We start from the raw sequence: 20815 nt of genomic DNA, 5'->3' as shown, positions 1-20815 counted from the left end.
GGAGCCCCAAACCCCTGGGGCCCCCAACCCACATATCCAGGAACCACCAACACCAAGGGCCCCTGACTATCTCAACCCCTATCCATCCCCCCGCCTCCTGACAGACCCCCGGAACGCCCATGATCCAACTGACCGCCCCCCCGAACCTCTGCCCCATCCAACCACTTCCCCACTCTCTGTCCCCTGACTGTCCCCAGGACTCCCTGATCCGTATCCAACCCCCCCGGCCCCCTTACCATACCGCTTACCCCCACCTTCCGCCCTCTCCTGGAGCCTCAGCGCACTGCGTCCAGGAGTAGCCCTGGACAGTGCTGCAGCGGCGTGGTTCCGGCGGGACCAGAGCTCCTGTTGCTCAGCCTGCCGGAGCTCACAACCCTGCCTCCTTACCATGCTGCTCCGAGTGGGAGGAGCTCAGGTCCTGCCAGAGCCATGCCGCTGCAGTGCTGTCCAGGGCTGCTACTAGATGCGGCGCGCTGAAGCGCCAGGGGATGGGGGAAAGTGGGGGTGAGGCCGGGGGAGCTCATGCGGACCAGGCAGGACAAGCTTGCCCACCCCTGCATTAGGGTGTGCCTGGGCACACCCAGCATATCCCGTACGCACGCCTATGACCTGAATGGTGTTTTCCACTTTGCTCTGAAAATGCAAAAGCCAAATATGGGTATTGTGACTGGAGGAGACTTTTACCTTAAAAACTTCTAAATTCCTTGGGGAAGGGGAAGGCCTGGGTCTTAGTTTGCATCCCGTACAGCGTCAGCACTCAGTTAGTGATGGTAACCACCGCCTCCATACTTTTCTTTTCTTGCTTTGCTTTGGAAAGCTGTGGGAAATATGCATGTGCCACTGTGTATGAGAAAGTAGGCAGCTTTCCATTGCCTCGCCTGAGCAGAGGAGAGGTGGGGGCTGGCTGGGTGATGTCTACCAGAGCTCCAAGACTCTGGAATTTGCTGCCTGCCTTCGTCCACAATACAGGGTCGCCAACACATGTGATTTTGCAGTTAGCCTCCTGGTATTTGGTGTGTGTGTTAAAGCCCCAGCTCCTGGAAGCATCTGATGAGGTGAGACTCTTGGCTTTCATTTCCTAACCAAAGGAAGTTTCTAGCTGTCTTGGTTACAGAGAAAAACAAACATGTGATCCGAGTGCAGCCGAGGTCTGAGAAGCCAGAGGGCAAATAGAAAGAACCTGACATTTCTTATGCAGTCTTTTTATTTTTAAGTCTCATGATTTTTAAGGCCGTCTCACCACTTTGAGGGTCCTAACTCATGATTTTTAAAAGTTTGGGGCTGGCAATACTGACAGTAGCGCCCACATGGTGACTTTCTAGGCTTGCAGCAAAAGGGTGTTTGGAGGGCTGAGGTTGTCCTTCCTAGGCCATTCAGGGGTGGAAAGGAGTTTCTGGAGGTGGTTGGTGGAGCTGCTGCTGAGCTGATCCTGTTAATGCTGCTGAGATTGTGTTGTATTGTTAAGGTGTGTTGGGGCTTCTAGGGCCAGTTTTTTACAAGTATTTAGGAGCCTAAAGATGCAGAAGCACCTAATTGGATTTTCAAATGAGCCTAGGTATCTTTGGCTCCTAAATACATTTAACAAGCTGAGCCCTAGAGCCTTGCAAAGGTAGGTTATTGGTTGTTTTAAAAATCGAAATAAATTTAAAAGTCAGTGAACTTGATAACCCTGAAGTGCTTGGTTTCTTTGGCATAAAAGAGGTTCTTAAAAATGATAGACCAGCCCTGGAGCAAGCAGAAGACAAGCCATTTCTTGTGATATCTGTAGCACTTTAGCCTGCTAAGAAAGGGTGAAATCCCATGCTGAAAGCTGGTGATTGGTTACCTTTTCCAGAGCTATTTTTACCTAATTGCAGAACCTGGAATTGGCATTAGGGGACAGTGTAAAGATTCTCATTAGGAGCTGGCTGTGCTTTGTTGGGACATTTGATACAGTTCTTGAAGCAGGGAAAGTCCAGCTCCCACCCTGTGAGTGGCCATGGCTGTGATATGTACAATATAACCTCAGTGCAACAGGCATGTAATCGTGCCCTGTGGGTTTGCCAGATTTGGATTACAGCTGTACGAATAAGGGATTTTTCAGGTTGCCAGCCATTCTGAAAAATTGGGGAAAAAATAGTCTTGGGTCGATCCCAAACCAATTTTTTTAAGAATTATCAATGAATTGAAAATATATATATATGCACGCACGCACGCATGTGCACCCACGCACATGCACGCACACACACAGATCATTTTGGGCCAAACCAAACCTTTTTGTTTAACCTGAAACAAAACTTCTTGTTTTGATTTACAGTATTTTTTAATGTTTTCAAATTTTTCAAAATAAAATCAAGGGAAATGTTGAAACAAAAAGCCGACTTGAGTTGAAAGTTTGAATTGTGGTCAGTGGCGGATTAACAAATTTGCCGCCCCTAGGCCCTCAAAAAATTGCCGCCCCCCACCTCCCTTGCTCCAGCTCACCTCTGCTCCCCTGCGGCAAGCCTGGGAGGGAGTGGGGAGAAGGGGAATTGTGGTATGCTCGGGGGATGTTGGCAGTGGAGCGGAGGTGAGCTGGGGCGGGGAGCGGTTCCCGCCTCCCCCCCCGGGTTACTCCCCGTGCCTGCGGGCCTCAGCTCACCTCTGCTTCACCTCTGCTGAGTGCGCTGCTACTTGCTTCTCCCTCCCTCCCAGCACTTTTGCATGGCAAGCCTGGGAGGGAGGTGGAAGGAAGGAAGTGCGGTGCGCCTGAGGGAGGAGGTGGGCCAGGGATTTGGGGAATGGGCGGAGTTAGGGAGGAGATGTGAGCAAATTTGCCGCCCTCGGCCTAGGCCTTGGCCTAGGCGATAATACGCCGCTGATTGTGGTGTTGGGATATTGCATATTTAGCACTGGCTGATCAGTCCTGCCCATGCCAGGAGCTTTGCTGGCTAACTCTTACAGTTTTTAAGAAATGTTAATTGACAGGAAAGCTCCCTTACTTTCAGCATAAACACCCATGTTTTAAATGCCATTTTATTTTGGAGGAAATGAAGAGAACGCCCAGTAATCAGAGACCTCTTAGCCTACATTTGTCTTTGCTCAGTTTCATCTGCTATTAACAAATGGAGATGAATAAGCCACTTCTCCAAGTGGTGGTGCAAGCTCTGAGCCTGATTCTTCCCTCTGACTCCCCAGTTTCACCCAGGGATTACTGTCTTCATTCCAGTGGAGTTACATGGAATAACACCTGGGTGACGCATGCCACAGTGACCAAGAGATGTTCTGCAGCAAGTGCCTTCATTACCGCTGTGCAAATAACCAAGTTTTTGGTTCACTGACCAAACTAAAAACTGGAGGGGAAATTTTGTTTAATTTTGAGTTTTATTCAAAGGTCTTCCACGTGGTACATCAACTCATCTAGATATTTGCCTAGTTTACAACAGGCTACATAAAAAGCACTAATGAAGTTAATACAAACTAAAATTTCAAACAGACAGTGACTTGTGTATACTGTGCTCTATATGCTATACACTGAAATGTAAATACAATATTTATATTCCCATCGATTTATTTCATAATGATGTGGTAAAAATGAGAAAGTCAGCAATTTGTCAGCAATAGCATGCTGGGACACTTTTGTATTTTTATATCTGATTCTGTAAGCAAATAGCTTTTAAGTGAGGTGAAACTTGGGGTAGGTAAAACAAATGAGGCTCCTGAAAAGGGTACTGTAGGCTGGAAAGGTTGAGAGCCACTGGGCTAGATGGACCATTAGTCTCACACAGTATAGCCATTCTTAGTAGTATGTTCTTATGAATTTGTTTGTGTTCGGTTATTTTTCTATACAAGTTCACTGAATATTTTGGTCAACCCAAATTGGAATTTTTCAGTGAAAAATGGTTGTCCAAAAATTTGTGGTACAATTGGTTTTAAAAATCTTATCCCTCAAGGCTGTGCCCCCTTCTGAGATGAATCGAGTAAAACCAGAAGGGTAAACCCAGGGGAGGAGCCTAACCCGGTGCCGAGTGAAGTTGTTGGCCAGACTCCTCCAGGAACCAGGCTTGGCCCTGCCCCGGGACAGCGTTTTCCAGGGTGTGAGTGAAGGATTGTCTCTGTGCTGTTATGCTATTGGTGAGGTACCCATTCATCTCCCACGGCCAGAGTCTGAGCCCCATGCCCCCCACATCCACACAGCACTTCACACAGCCAGAGGGCTGCCAGGATGCCCCGGGTCAGGCTCTGCCTCCCTGTGGGGACATTTCTCCTCTTTTTGCAGTGCCCGCCAAGCTGGTGCCAGGATGGTGGGATGAAAGAGCAGGAGCTGGTGGCATTGGTGTCTTGCTTCCAGAGAGCTAAGAAGAGAGACCCTGTGACAAGCCCTATCCCAACAACCTCTCACCCCCCAGCTGCCACAGGCCTCATCCCAACCTCCTCCCACATTCCAAACCATTCAGCCCCAACCCCAGCCCGGATCCCTCTCCTGCACCAAGAACCCCTTATTTCTGGCCCCATTCCGGAGCCCGCACCCCCACCCCCACCCCAACCCCAGCTGCAACCTGGTGAAAATGAGCAAGTGAGTGAGGGTGAGGGAGAGCGAGCGACACAGGAAGTGGGGATGGAGCAAATGGGGATGGAGCCTCAGAGAAGGGATGAGGCATCAGGGAAGGGGCAGGGTATCAGGGAAGGTCAGGGCAAGCGTGTTTGATTTTGTACAATTAGAAAGTTGGCAACCCTAGACATGCCTCATTCCAACAACACCCCCCCCCGTTCCCCGCCTCCCAGCTGCCACAGGCCTCATCCCAACCACCTCCCTGTTCCCCAGCTGCCACAGGCCTCCTTAGGGTTGCCAACTGTGTAATCACACAAACTCCAAAACCTTGCCTTGCCTCTTCTCCGAGGCCCTGTGCCGCTCACTCCCTCCCCCTTCCCACCATCGTTCGCTCTCTCCCACCCTCACTCACTTTCACTGGGCTGGGACAGAGGGTTCAGGTGTGGGAGGGGGTGCGGGCCAAGGGGTTTGGAGTGTGGAAGGGGGCTTCAGGCTGAGCCTGGGGCAAGGGGTTGGGTTGCAGGAGGTGGTGCAGAGTGCAAACTCTGGAAGGGAGTTTGAGTGCTGAAGGGGGGTCAGGCTGGGGAAGGGGGTTGGGATGTGGGAAGGGGTGAGTCGGGTAGGCTTTGACCAGGTGGGTCCCGGTTGGCAGCGCAGCTATATTAAGGCAGACTCCCTGCCTGTCCTGGCCTTGCAACACTCCTGGAAGTGGCTGGCATGACCGGCCAGGCAGGTGGGAAGTGGATCCACATGCTACCCCTGCCTGCAGGCACTGCCCCCACAGATCCCACTGAGGGCAATTGCCAGCCAATGAGAGCTGCGGAGTTGGTGCTCGGGGAGTGGGCAGCGCAAAGAGACCCCTGCCCCCCAGGGGCCACAGTGATGTACCAGCTGCTTCCAGGAGTGGCACAGGGCCAAGGCAGACAGGGAACCTGCCTTAACCCAGCTGCGCCACCACACTTTTTTAGCACCCTAAAATCTCCCGGTTTGGCTGCAGTAGCCTCCGAGAGATCAAGCCCAATTCCAAGAGACTCCCAGTAAAACTGGGAGGGTTGCCAATCCTAGGTCTCATCCCAACAATCACCCTGCTCCCAGCTGCCACAGGCCTCATCCCAATGAGCCCTCTACCCCCAGCTGCCACAGGCCTCATCCCAACCACCTCTCTGCCCTGCAGCTGCTATAGGCCTCATCCTAATGACCCCATGGCCCCAACTGCCACAGGCCTCACCCCAATGATCCCCTTGCCCCCCTGCTGCTGCAGGCCTCATCCCTCCCCCACAGGCCTCATCCCAACAACCCCCTCCCACCAGCTGTGACAGGCCTCATCCGAACGATCTCCTGACCCACAGCTTCTACAGGCTTCATCCCAGAAATGTCTCCTAGTTGCCTCAAGCCCTCCCTCAATCCTCCCGTCTCCAACCAAGCCCCCTGGCTTCCTCCTCCAAAGTCAGTCTCTGACTCCCTGAAAATTCCTGGTCCTCAGTGGGAGAGCTGATATGGGACTGGATTAATACAGCTTTTGAGGACAGGGCTATAATTACTGCCACTCAATGCAGTGTTATGGAAATAGGTCATGTCAAACCTATTGTCATTCTTTGAGGGGCTCGCATGTTTGGTTGATGCAGGTAATTGTGTAGCTGTAGTAATATGCTTTGACTTTTGGAAGGCAGTTGACTTTGTACCACAACAGCACTTTGAAATTAGCACTCTGCAGCATCAATAGCACCCGGTAATGGATGAAGGATTGGCTAACGGACAGATCGCACAGGGTAGTTGTCAGTGGGGACTCACCTTCAAATGGGGCGGTTCCCAGCAGGGTTACATTGGGATCGGCACTAGGCCTGATGTTGCTCAACATTTCCGTCATTGAGCTGGAAGTAGATATAATGCTGAGCAAATTGGCAGATGACGCAAGGATTGGTGGAGTGGTAAATAGCGAGGACAAGGCAGTCATACTGTGTGATCTGGGTCACTTGGTAAGCTGGGCCTATTTAAACAAAACGTTTTTTAATACAGCCAAATACAAAGTTATATACATCTATGAAGGGTGGGGCGCTGTGGCCTGGAGACTCTGATGCTGAAAGGAGGGTGGAAAGCAACTCAACATGAGCTCCAGTGTGATGGTGACACAGAAAGGGCTAATGCGATCCTGGGATGTGTAGAGAGGGGAATGCGGAGACGTAGGGCTGTGATTTACCTCTGTACACGGTACTGGTGAGACAATGCTGGAATACTGTGTCCAGTTCTGGGGTCCCTGTTTTAAGGAGCATGTTGGAAAATTGAAGAGGATGCAGAGAAGAGCCCCAAAAATGATCTGAGGCCTGAAGAAAATTCTGTACAGTGGGAGATTAATGAGCTCAGTCTGTTTAGCCTATCAAAAAGAAAACTGGGAGGTGACTTGATACCCAATATCTTCGTTAGGAGAAAATACTGAGTACTAAAGGATTCTTTAGTCTAGCAGAACAAGGCAGCGCAAACAGCAATGGCAGGAAGTTAAAACCAGACAAATGCAAAGGAGAAGCATGGCACTGATTGTTAACAATGAAGGTGATTAGCCATTGGGAGCCAACCACAAGGGAAGTGGTGAATTCTTCATCTCTTGAAGTCTTCCACTCCAGACTGGATGAAGAGATTGGCTTTAGCTAAGCTCAAGTCATTGGGCTCAGTATAGGGGTAACTAGGGGAGTTCTTTGCCCAGGTCACACGAGATGATCTGATGGTCTCTTCTGGCCTTAAGCTCTATGGATCGGTGCATCAATGGCTCCCCATTCACTCTGGCTGCCCCATTTGCCAAGCACCCCCTGCATCTCCCCAGTCCCCTGTCACTACCTTCTCCATGGTGTGAGGGATGGCTTGTACCTCTCCACCAGACCTGTCCCACAGCCTGGGGTCCCCAGAGGGAGTCAGGAATGGTTGGTTGCTGGTAAGACGTCGCCCACGGAGCTGTACAGAACTTGGCAGCTCTGTGAGCTCCTGTTTTCATTTCCTAATAGTTTCTTAGAGTCTCCCATACGGGCTGAAATGTCTCCTGTTTGGTGTCAGCCAAGAGGGGGCATTGGGAGAAATCGGAGGAAAGGTTAATAAAGCCGCTTGTGCTGGGTCATGGGGAGAAGAGGGAGCACTTCTGAGTTGTTCAGGAATTTCTCAGATGCGTTGTGTGCACTCAGAACATGTTCTTTTGGCTAGGCAGCCGGTGTGCTGTGCTGAGGCTGCTGAGGACTTTGCTCAGCGTGGTGGTTCCATTGTGACCTTGTCCTTCCTCTCCACTCCAGTCATTTGTTTGAGCCACACGTTGTTTTGCCTTGTACTAAGATTGGGGCTCTTGGCTCCAGTGGAACACACACACTAACACACAATACTGGAGACTGGGTGTTGAATAGCTCTGAGTGAGGAATGCACCTTGTCTCCTGTGCTGATTTCCAAGGGCGAGAATTGTAAATCAGGACTGGATGTTCTCGAAAAGATCTGCTCTAGCTCAGCCACAGGTTCTGAGAATGATGGGCTGAGGTTCTCCAGTCCACATTACACAGAACGTCAGACTAGAGTTCCTAATGGACATTTCTGACTGGACAGTCTGTGTATTCTGAATTAACTTGCAATCAGCTCTCTGGAGTGACAAATAAACCCGGCTGACCTTAAATGATGAGGAGTTTCTTTTCAATGGATTTTGTTCCTTTCTTTCACTCTCTTCTAAGCTCACAAAGGCCGAGTGGGTTCCTGATTTTGGCTCTGCGTCCTTTGTTCCAAGATGGGGAGCCACAGTCACTGGTGCACGCACATTCCTCATTGCATACAACATCAACCTCCTATGCACAAAGGAGCTGGCGCATCGGATTGCTCTCAACATCCGGGAGCAAGGCCGCGCGAAGGACCAGGTAAGCCCATTAAGCTTCTCATTCAGAATAATCAGGCTTCACTGGGAGAGGGCACTGGATAACTAGAGCGTTGGCTCAAAAATAAAAAATGAATAAATCCCTCCCCCACCCACTCCTAGTTCCACAATTCTCCAGATTTGAGTTGTCCATCTTTGCTGTCCCAGAGTAAGGGAGACTGGTGCCAGTTTGTGTTACAGGCTACACCTGAATTGATCTGCACAAAAATTACAAACTGGGCTTGTACAGGTGTACTACCCCCTCAGCTATTTTCATGCTGCTGAATTATGGTTCTAGAGGAGGAGGAACTTAGGGTTCTTAAATCAGAGTAAGCTGGGTAAATGCAACCTTTATTATAGCAACATTGGCTTGTTTGAGCAAGCAACAAATGACCTTTGAGGTGAAGAGCATATGAGGCTCTGATTAATGTAAGGTGGTTCCTATGTTCCTTGACATATCTACCCATTTATAGCATATGATGGTGATCTCTAGCTAAGGGCAAGCATGATGTCCCTACAGGTGTGTACTTGGTTCCTGTGGGGGTGGTGTCTGTTATGTTTCATCAAACTCTGTGCATGGGAGTGGAGTATCCCATGTTCTAAGTGTATCAGTTGAGTCATCCCCCAGGGCCATCCCAGAGCCTTGTCTGAGGACCCATCTACTGTATCTGGGAAAGAAGGGAAGCTGCTTATGACTCTCCCCAGCACCCAGAGCTACTTTGCACTTTATAGAACTGCCTTGTCAATCTCTCACGTGACCCAACAGCCTGAGAGCAGCAGGGGGTACTTGCCAAAGTTGGGGCCCAGCTGAGCTCACAGACAGGAGAGATTTCAGGACGGGTTCCCTTGTCTGACAGTGGGTATCAAGTGCTCCAAAGGTTGGGAGTGTATCTGAGCAGGCAATTAGAGGGATCCATCTGGAAGGAGATTGAGGGTGGGTTTCTGAGGCTGAGCAATGAGAGGCTGGACGCCAAGGCTTTCATCATAAATAAAACAGGATGTATTTGTTTGTTTATTTGATTTATTTTTTGTTGGGAGGAACATTACTAGTTTCTCTGGCCAGGTTGCTTTCAGCATAAAACATGTGTTTGCTGGAGCTAGGCTGTGGGTCTGTCTGCACTGCACTTAGAGGGGTGACTGCAACATGTGAAGACAAACCCAGGCTCGCTTTGATCTAGATAGTGTGGGTACTAATAGCAGAGTAACTGGGCAGCATGGTTAGTCATTGATATACACACCCACGGTTCCACATGGCCTTTACAGTCTGTGATGCTGCCACTTCACTGCTATTGTTCTCTAGCAAGATCAAAGCTGCCTTACACTTCCTAGTGCAGTGTGGAAAGCCCCTCAGTCAGTCTGGCAGGAGAGCTCAAGGTCTTTGTTAGCATAACGTGAAAATGCACTGCGGAGTATTGTACTGAAATGCATAGTATGGGCAGAGCAGGCATAACATGGAACCACTGACCCCAAATTAAAAAATCTAGTAAGAGAACCAAAAAAGTGCCATCGTGGCTAAACAACAAAGTAAAAGAAGCGAGAGGCAAAATGGCATCCTTTAAAAAGTGGAAGTTAAAGTCTAGTGAGGAAACTGGAAAGGAGCGAATGAGGTGTATAAATATAATTAGGAAGGCCAAAAAAGAATTTGAAGAACAGCTAGTCAAAGACTCAAAAAGTAATAGCCATTTTTTCTTTAAGTAAATGAGAAGCAGGAAGTCTGCTAAACAACCAGTGGGGCCATTGGACAATCGAGATGCTAAAGAAGCAGTCAAGGATAATAAGGCCATTGCGGAGAAACTAAATGAATTCTTTGCATCAGTCTTCACGGCTGAGGATATGAGGGAGATTCCCAAACCTGATCCATTCTGTTTAGGTGATAAATCTGAGGAACTGTCCCAGACTGAGGTGTCATTAGAGGAGGTTTTGGACCAAACTGATAAACTAAACAGTAATAAGTCACCAGGACCAGATGGGATTCACCCAAGAGTTCTGAAGGAACTCAAATGTGAAATTGCAGAACTACTAACTGTGGTATGTAACCTACCATTTAAATCAGTTTCTGTACCAAATGACTTGAGGATGGCTAATGTGATGCCAATTTTTAAAAAGGGCTCCAGAGATGATCCTGGTAATTATAGGCCAGTAAGCCTAACTTCAGTACTGGGTAAACTGGTTGAAATGATAGTAAAGAACAAAATTGTCAGACACATAGATGAACATAATTTTTTGAGGGAAAGTCAAGATGGGTTTTGTAAGGGGAAATCATGCCTCACCAATCTACTAGAATTTTTTGAGGGGGGGGGTCAACAAGCATGTGGACAAAGGAGGATCCAGTGGATATAGTGAACTTAGATTTTCAGAAAGCCTTTAACAAGATCTCTCACCAAAGGCTCTTAAGCAAAGTAAGCTGTCATGAGATACAGGGAAGGTTCTCTTATGGATTGGTAACTGGTTAAAAATAAGAAACAAAGGGTAGGAATAAATGGTCAGTTTTCAGAATGGAGAGAGGTAAAGAGTGGTGTCCCCCAGGGTCTGTACTGGGACCAGTGCTATTCAACATATTCATAAATGATTTGGAAAAAGGGGTAAACAGAGAATGGCAAAATTTGCAGATGATGCAAAACTACTCAAGATAGTTAAGTCCCAGGCAGACTGCGACGAGCTACAAAAGGATCTCTCAAAACTGGGTAACTGGGCAACAAACTGGCAGATGAAATTCAGTGTTGATATGTGCACATTAATGCACATTGGAAAACATAATCTCAACCATAGCTATAAAATGATGGGGTTACCACTGTTGCCACTTGTCATAGGTCTCACCCCCACTCTGAATTTTAGGGTACAGATGTGGGGACCTGCATGGACACTTCTAAGCTTAAATACCAGCTTAGATCTGGTTTCGCTGCCACCATGCAGAATTTCTGAGTACCTGGATCACTCCCTTTCCCCCCCAAAACCTTCCCTTCCCTGGGTAGCCTTGAGAGACTCCTCCACCAATTCCCTGGTGGACACTGATTCAGATCCCTTGGATCTTAAAACAAGGAGAATTTAACCATCCGCCTCCTTTCCCCCCACCAATTCCTGGTGAGTCCAGATCCAGTCCCCTTAGATCTTAAAACAAGGAAAATCAATCAGGTTCTTTAAAAGAAGGCTTTTAATTAAAGAAAAGAAAGGTAACAGAAAAAAAACCTCTGGGAGACAGCATACAGCTGACCTCACAGACAACAGATAGAAAACACAGGATGTTCCCCTGGGCAAAAATCTTAATACACACAAGAATACCCAATTTGATAATTCCCTTAATGACACCAAGACAAGTTACAAAGAAAACTATTTATCCCTTTCTAAAACTTACTACTCTGATAAGAGGCTGTTTCCTTGATCTTTCTCACTCGGCTGAAACTGAAACTGACTACAGAAAGGAAACTTCCCTTCTTTCTTTTGAAACATCTTGTTCCCCCATTGTTTCCTCTGGTCAGGTGTCAGCTAGGCTAGGTGAACGTCTTAACCCTTTACAGGTAAAAGAGACATTAACCCTTAACTATCTGTTTATGATACCACTCAAGTAAGAGATTGGAGTCATTTTGGATAGTTTTTTGAAAATATCCACTCAATATGAAGTGACAGTCAAAATAGCGAACAGAATGTTGAGAATCCTTAAGAAAGGGATAGATAATAAGACCGAAAATATCATATTGCCTCCATATAAATCCATGGTACATCCACACCTTGAACACTGCAAGCAGATGTGCTCGCCCCATCTCAAAAAAGATGTATTGGACTTGGAAAAGGTTCAGAAAATGGCAACAAAAATTATTAGGGATATGGAATGACTGCCATATGAGGAGAGATTAATAAGAATGAGACTTTTCAGCTTGGAAAAGAGACGACTGGAGAGAGATGATAGAGGTCTATAAAATCATGACTGGTGTGGAGAAAGTAAATAAGGAAGTGTTATTTACTCCTTCTCGTAACACAAGAACTAGGGGTCACCGAATTAAATTAATAGGCAACAGATTTAAAACAAACAAAAGGAAGTATTTTTTCATACAACACACTGTCAACTCATGGAGCTCCTTGCCAGAGGATGTTGTAAAGGCCAAGACTATAGCAGGATTCAAAAAAGAACTAAATAAGTTCATGGGGGATAGGCCCATTAATGCTATTAGCCAGGAGGACATGGATGATGTCCCTAGCCTCTGTTTGCGAGAAGCTGGGAATGGGCGACAGGGGATGGATCATCTGTTCTGTTCATTCCCTCTGGGGCACCTGGCAGTGGCTACTGTCGGAAGTCAGCATACCGGGCTAGGTGAATCTTTGGTCTGACCCAACATGGCCATTCTTATGTTGTTATGTTCTTATCTGTGCCCACAGTCTTTAGCCTATATGTTCTTCAGGGCAGAGACCTGCCATTTCTATTAGTATGCAAGGTCCTGTGCAAACCTATGGAGCAGAACAAATAACTAGAGGAGAGATGGTAAGAATCACAGTTTCACTCCATTAAATCTGTACAAATAAATATGAAGGCAACTTTATCTGTTATCACTATGGGCTCTTCTTCCTTCACAGTACAATATCTGACTGCTGCTACTTCTGGGTCATCAGCAAACCCAAATATTTACAGCTGTGGGTTAGTGACCTCCAGTTGTGTATCAGTCAGTTCCCCTCATCTGCAGAATGCTTTCTCTCTTGCAGGCTTATTCCCAGGGTTGCGTTGGCTCATCAGCCATCACAGCTCTGAAGTGTGGTGTTCTTTTCAGCCTGGGCGTTTGAAGAAGGTCCAAGCCATGGGCTGGTACTTGGATGAGGAGAATATTGCCCAGGTTTCTACAAACCTGCTGGACTTTGAAATCACCTCCCTCCACACAGTCTATGAGGAGGTCTGCAAAGATGCACGGGTGAGTTGCACAGGTGGTATGGAAGTTTGAAGCAGCTTTAACCAGCACAACCAGCCTCCTTCAGAGAAGTAAAATTACAGTCAAAGTGCCTGTGGCTGGTGGAGCAAGAGAAAGTCCTCGCACCTATGCCATGAGAGCTTGTCTTGTAAGAGGTGTGTGTGTGAATACACAGGGAGCCACAACCTACCCTCCATACTTAAGACATTAAGGGAGCAGGAATGTGTGCCTCATGAGACATGCCAGCTGCTGCACCGTCTCCTCCGGGCTGGCAGTCATGTGGTGTGGGACAGCAGCATGTCCAAGTTTGCTGGCCTAGGCTTGAGATCTATGAGCATATACAGGGAACACCCTGGATGCCAAGGTTATTTGTGGGGTCCCCTCTGCTTCTGTACCCTACCTTCAGTGCGTTTCAGGAGGGAGTCCAGATGGCCTCGTTTGGTGAGTTGCCAGCTAATCTCTCCTCCTCCCATGTTTTCAGAAGGCTGCTATGTGGCATCCACCTACTTCTTATTCCTTAGGGAGCCAGCCAGCCATCCCACTTCCTCCCACCCATGTATGGCCTTCCATGTCATTTCCCCATAAGCACCAGGCACACTGGGATATCCACCCATCGGAGTGAGGGTCATTGTGGCAGCAGGCCCCCGGGGCGCTATTAAGGTCCCACTGAAGTAGAACTGGGGGAGGAGAGGGGAGCAGATGACCAGCTCTGCAGATCCTATGTGCTGCGAATGGGAGTGAGGGGTTAGTTGGCTGGGCCCAAACAGCAGCAGGAAGGACCAGCAAAGTGAGATCTCTGACTATGAGTCTTAACCCCTAGAATGGGAAGGTCCTGCTCGAATCTGGTGCACCCCTTGGTGCGGATCAGGAGTTGGGGGCAGTGGGAGAGGTGGCCAGGCAGTGGGACTGTAATGCTAAAGGACTGTTAAATTCTAGTCCTTGCTTGCAGGAGCTGAGCCTGCCCGTGGTGGGCTCCCAGCTGGTGGGGCTTGTCCCTAAGAAGGCCATGCTTGATGCAGCGGAGTATTACATTCAGAAAGAAAACCTCTTCATCCTAGAGGAGGAACAGAAAATCAGACTGGTAAGGCCAGCGGCCATTGACATCCCTGCTCAGAAATCTTTCCCTGGAGGGAACTGCAAATGATCACAGCTGAGCTGGCAGCTTCTTGCCTGTGGAAGGGTGTGACAGCTTTCCCCAGGGTGTAACCTGGAACTCGGATATTGCTGAGTCTTCTGACGTACCAATCCAGGCACCTTCTCATACTGTGAGGCTGTGACAAGCTGCAGGCTGCTCCCCGTCCTGCACTCACACAAACATCTGCACAGGCAGGGACACGCCCAGATGCAGTTACCTGAATGCTTCTCCTCAGCAACTCATGAATTAACAATGGAGAGGTTCCAGACAGCTCCCCACCAGCTCCACTGCCTGTACCCCAGAGCTGTACCATCTTGCCCTGGTCAAAGGCCTGACCAGGATAAGTTTATTACTCAGCCCTCCCCTCTCTCAGTGTGGAGAGGACCATGCACCAGTTTCTGTTCCTGAGCAGATTCCCCAAGCACTTCCAGCAAAACACACTGTTTTAGTTAAAAAAAAAAATACAAAACAAATTTATTAACTATAGAAAGATAGATTCTTCTTTGAGTGCTTGCTTATATTGATTCCAATTAGGTGTGCGCACGCCGCGTGCACGCTTGTCGGAAGATTTTTACCCTAGCAACAATCGGTGGGTCGGCTGGGCTTCCCCTGGAGTGATGCCATTATGGCGCTGGATATATACCCCTGTCGACCCAACGGCCCTTCAGTTCCTTCTTACCGCCCGTGACTGTCGTTGGAACTGTGGAGCGCGGCTTGGCTGATCTCCACATCCCTAGCTACTCGTAGTTCTTTGCTGTTTGTTGTGTGTATAGTTCGAGTTCTTGTAGTTATAGTTAGTATTAGTTGTTGTATTTATAGTTAGTGTATATAGTTTAAGGGGGATCGGGGATTAGCCCCTTTCCTCCACCCCGATGTAGGCCCATGCCCAAGGCACCGGGATTCAAACCGTGCTCTGCGTGCCAGAAGCCGATGCCAATAGGGGATCCCCACGACTCTTGCCTCAAGTGCCTAGGGGAATCCCACCTTGCTGATAAGTGCTGCATCTGCAAGTCCTTTAAACCAAGGACGAAGGAGCGGGGCTCTTGATTGAAACAGCTCCTCATGGAGTCAGCACTTAGTCCTGCAGCGTCGGCACGAAGCGCCCAACAGACTGCTCCTGTAAGAAGCGCCCCTTTGGCCCCGGACTGCTCTGGTACCGAGAAGGAGTCCCGCACCGACCCTTACTAGCACTGACATCTGCTTGGCACTGCTCCCTGTCCCCAAGACAGGGGAAGCAACATAGCGCTTCAACTTCTGCTCCATGGAAGGAGCGCTCTTCCAAGACGGTTCATCCGGCACCGTCATCTGCCGCAGCACCGTCGACTGTGCCACTGTGGCACCACAGATTGCGCCTCCGCCAAGCTCGACACCATTGATTCCGGTCCCACAAGGGCCGTCGATTCCGATGCCTGACAGCTCCCTGGCTCATGCTGTGGCTGAGCTTGCCCTCCCTTCTACGCTGGAGACCTTCTCCATGGCAAGGGAGCTCATCGCAATGACGGAGTCGACATGGCCTCAACCCCCGGCATCGCCAGTGCGGGTCATACAATCCATCAGCAAGCCGGCCATGGTAAGGCCTCCTTCCGTTGGTCCACCAGACAGACGTCGTTCAAAATCCCGGTCTCTCAGACACTCTCGATCGTTCCGTTCCCACTCCTGGCACCGCTCGCAGTCCTGGCACCGTTCTCCATCGTGGTACCGGTCGCACTCATGGCACCGTTTGACATCTCGTTCGCCGGACAGATACTCCTGGTACTGGTCCGGCTCAGGGCACCGATCTCAGCACGGTGTATCCCGCAGTCATGCCAGACGAAGGGACTCGAGATCTTGGTTGACCTCCCTTCACCAATACGGTAGAAGCTCCTGGTCTCACTCGCGGTTCCGTTATAGCTCCCGGTACTGCTCCCCAGCACCGCCCCGGACCCTAGCATCGAGAACAGTGGCACCCTCCCAGGGCCTATCGGCACCGCCGTGGCCTTCCAGACACACATTGGTGTCATCGCAGGCTGGTAGCGCATCCTATCCTCAGGAGCGTGACTCTGACGTCCACAGCCATATATTCTTGGAGAGACAGAGCCAAGAGCAAGGGCCTCATCACTGGTCCTTTTGGACACCGTGGGCATACCACCAAAGCCAAGGTGCACCATCAGTGGCTCAACAGTCGGCCCCGTCAGAATACTGGATACCAGAGGTGACATTAAGCCGCACCCCCCCACGGGCACGGATGAGGCTTCAATTCCATCTGCAGTTGCCGAGGTTCCAGCAGATGCAGATGGCGCCCCTCAAGTACAGGAGCCACCACAGGACCCTTTGGTCCTGGGCCTCTCCTCCTTCTCCTCTCCTGATGAGGCGGTGGTGGGGACATCCTCCTCAGGCCCTCCACCAATTGACCTCAGGGCCCATCAGGACCTTTTGAGGCGAGTGGCTCAGAATATGAACTTGCAGGTGGAGGAGGTTCCTGAAATAGAGGACCTGGTCGTAGACATCCTATCGGCTGATGCACCTACTAGAGTCGCTGTCCCGTTCATCCATACCATACAGGCTAATGCGGACGCCATTTGGCAATCCCCAGCTTCAATTCCACCTACAGCAAGTGGAGTAGAGAGGAAATATATGGTCCCCTCAAAGGGGTATGAATATCTCTACACTCACCCACCTCCTTGCTCTCTAGTTGTCCAATTGGTGAACGAATGGGAGAGTCATGGCCAACAAGCCCCGGCTCCTAACTCAAAGGAGACTAGGCGAATGGACCTCCCTGGGCCGCAAAATATACTCGGCTAGAGGCCTCCAACTTAGGGTGGCGAACCAACAAGCCCTCCTAAGTAGGTATAACTTTAACACTTGGGTGTCCTTGGGGAAGCTTACAGAGCTTCTTCCCCAGAAGTCCCATCAAGAATTCACGGCCCTACTTGAGGAGGGTAAAAAGGTAGCGAGAACCTCCTTCCAGGCCTCTCCAGATGCAGCGGACTCTGCAACCAGAACTCTGGCATCAGGAGTCACGATGAGGCGTATCTCCTGGCTCCAGGCCTTCCCCCTGAATTGCAACAAACTATTCAGGATTTACCCTGCGAAGGCCAGGGCCTTTTCTCAAACAAGACTGGCCCCAGGTTGCAAAGTCTGAAGGACAATCGCGTTCTAATGCGCTCGCTGGGTATGCACATGCCAGTGACCCAACGCAGGACCTTCCGGCCCCAGCTACGCCATCCTTATGCCCAGCCTAGGCTGCGTCAAGACGTTACCAGAAGGTGTGGCAGGGGGAATCGTCTGGCCCTCAAGGAGCTCAAAATCAGGCGCCCCCTAAATCACCAGCGGGGCCCAAGCAGAACTTTTGATGGGACGCCCGAGGACGGCCCACCAATTACCCTACTGGATCCTTTTCTTCCCTTTTTCAACCGCCTCTCCCAATTCCTCCCTGCCTGGTCCCAGCTAACTTCAGATCATTGGGTCCTGCACACGGTGGAAGGGGGATACCACCTCCAGTTTGCTTCAACCCCGCCTTCCCACCCTCCCTGCCCGTCCCTCTCCAGGAACCCCTCTCACGAGCAATTCCTCTTACAAGAGGTCCAGTTGCTCTTAGCCATGGGAGCCATAGAGGAGGTGCCAAAGGACTTGAGAGGCAAGGGGTTTTATTCCTGCTATTTCTTAATCCCCAAGGCAAAGGGAGGTCTATGACCGATCCTAGACCTGCGAGAACTCAACAAATTCATGAGAAAGCTGAAGTTACGCATGGTATCCCTGGGGATCATTATCCCATCCCTGGCTCCTGGAGACTGGTACGCTGCCCTCGATATGAAGGACGCGTATTTCCCCATTGCAATTTATTCACCACACCGATGGTACCTCCGTTTTGTGGTCAACCACCAACACTTTCAGTTCACTGTACTTCCGTTTGGCCTTTCTCTAGCTCCGCATGTCTTCACAAAATGCATGGCTGTAGTCGCCGCCTCTCTCCAGCGTCGTCGAGTACACGTCTACCTGTATCTCGACGATTGGCTCATTCGAGGGACTTCCCAGTGGCAAGTATCACAGCACCTGCGCATCGTCAGAGACCTCTTCGGGAGCTTAGGCCTCATGATCAACACAGAAAAGTCTACTCTCACACCCACGCAGAGAATAGACTTCATTGGAGCGGTTCTGGACTCCAATCTGGCCAGAGCCTGCCTCCCACAGTCGCGTTTTCAGGCAATGACTTCAATAATCCAAAGTCTTCAAACCTTCCTGACAACGTCGGTGTGCACCTGCCTCAGCCTAGTAGGTCACATGGCCTCCTGCACCTTCGTGATCAAGCACGCCAGGCTACGCCTCCGTCCCTTCCAAGCCTGGCTTGCTTCAATATACCAACCATGCAGAGACAGCCTGGACTCGGTGCTCACTATCCCCAGGAAGGTTGTGGGCTACCTAACCTGGTGGCTAGACCCCACTCTAGACTGTGCAGGGATGCCATTCCACCCACCACAACCCTCGATGGCCCTAACCACGGACACGTCATCTCTAGGTTGGGGTGCCCACCTCAGGAGCCTTCACACTCAAGGCCTCTGGTTGCCCCAAGAACTGGCCTTACACATCAATGTGTGGGAGCTGAGAGCAGTCCGTCTAGCATGCCAAGTGTTTTGAGACCATCTCCAAGGCCGTTGTGTATCAGTGTTCACAGAAAACACAACGGCCATGTTTTCATAAACAAGCAAGGCGGAGCATGCTCCTCCCTCCTTTGTCAAGAAGCCGTCCACCTTTGGAACTTTTGCATAGCCCAGGAGTCCAGAACACTCTCTGGCGGATCACCTCAGCAGATCCTTCCTGTCTCACGAGTGGTCGATTCGCCCGGACGTCATCCATTCTGTTTTCCGGAAGTGGGGCTTTCCCCACATAGACCTCTTTGCCTCCCAAGAGAACAGGGAATGCCAGGTGTTCTGCTCCTTCCAGGGACGCTCCCCGGGCTCCCTCTCAGATGCATTTCTGATCCCGTGGAACAGGCACATACTTTATGCCTTCCCACCATTTCCACTCATCCACAGAGTCTTACTCAGGCTCTGCAGGGACAGCGCTCACCTGATCCTGATTGCTCCAGCGTGGCCGAGGCAGCACTGGTACACCACGTTGTTCGACTCTCAGTGGCAGACCGATTCCCTGCCACTCTGGCTGGAACCTCATAACACAGGATTTGAACAGGCTTCCCTCCGACCTGCAGTCCTTCATTTACAACAGAGGTCGCTGTGTGGTTGAGCCAGTTGAGTCGTTCTCTGCTTCAGTCCAGCAGTGCCGGGGCAGTAAGGAAGCCTTTCCAAATCCTATCTCGCTAAAGTGAAAGCGTTTTCACTTTGGTGCTCTCAGCGTAACTTAGCCCCAGCAGGTGTCCGTTACTACTTCTCTGGACTTGACTCTGGACCCTGAAAGAGAAGGGCCCTAGCGGTCATCTTCCATAAATCGTGCATCTGGAGCATTTCGCCTCACCCAGGTGAAGTGGCTCTGATCATTTCCTCATCACCTTTGGTTCAAGTTCTAAAAGATGAACTTATATCCTCAAGTGACTGCCCGACCCTACTGGGATCTTGGATTGTGTCCAGTTCTGGCACGGCATTTAAGAAAGCATGTGGAGATTGGGAAGGGTCAGAGAAGAGCAACAAGAATGATTAAAGTCTTAGAACATGACTATGGAAGGCTGAAAGAATTGCGGTTGTTAGTTTTGAAAGAGAAGCTGAGAGGGACGCATGATAGCATTGTCAGGTATCTTAAAAGGGTCATTAGGAGGAGGGAAAAACTTGTCACCTTAGCTCTAATGAATGAACAAGAACCATGGGTAAACGCTAGCAAGGATTTTAGGTTGGACATTTGGCCAAAAATTGTAACTGTAGAGGTAGTTGAACACTAGACGATAAATTGCCTAGGAGGGTGTTTGGAATCTCCATCTCTGGAATTTTAAGAGTCGGTTAGATAATGTCTTCAGGGATGGTCCTGCCATGAAGGGCAGGGACTGGACTCGTGAACTCTTCGAGGTCCCTTACAATCTAGATCTATGATCTATGAATTAATACCTGAGTGCTAGCCACAGCTGTATGTCTGCCCTTTCAACCACTGCTACCTGCTCGTTTGCTTACTTTCCTAGAAGCATCCTCCTGTCACTATTACTTCGGAGACGGGTATCTGGGCTTCGGCTTGCAGCGACCTGATCCCCCCGGGTGAACACTGTTTCATAGAAAGGTCAGCTGCGACCACGACCCTTTCTCCTTGAGTGGTCCGCCTTTCATGTCAACCAAGACATCTCCTCCCAGTTCTTTCTGAAGCGTACCCATCACATCGAGGAACAACAGCTACACACTACCTGGACGTCCGCGGTGCTTCGCTTTTTAATCGAGAATGAAACAAACCTCCCGAGTCTTCTCGCTCTTGTACTGTCGCAACTGGTGAAAGGT

General features: G+C 49.8%; 1 protein-coding gene across 2 annotated transcripts in view; it reads left to right on the top strand.

Annotated features, from left to right (window-relative positions):
- FTCD (formimidoyltransferase cyclodeaminase) overlaps window positions 1–20815 on the top strand; it is a 51004-nt gene that overhangs the window by 18628 nt on the left and 11561 nt on the right. For both annotated transcript variants that reach the window (XM_032787688.2, XM_032787687.2), the window contains exons 5-7: window positions 8206–8385; window positions 13139–13276; window positions 14223–14354. In XM_032787688.2, the coding sequence (XP_032643579.1) occupies window positions 8206–8385; window positions 13139–13276; window positions 14223–14354 (450 nt within the window). The remainder of the gene's footprint in view (window positions 1–8205; window positions 8386–13138; window positions 13277–14222; window positions 14355–20815) is intronic.

The sequence above is a fragment of the Chelonoidis abingdonii genome, chromosome 10, assembly GCF_003597395.2.
Source record: "Chelonoidis abingdonii isolate Lonesome George chromosome 10, CheloAbing_2.0, whole genome shotgun sequence".
NCBI lineage: Eukaryota > Metazoa > Chordata > Testudines > Testudinidae > Chelonoidis > Chelonoidis abingdonii.
This window is presented reverse-complemented; position numbering and strand designations above follow the sequence as displayed.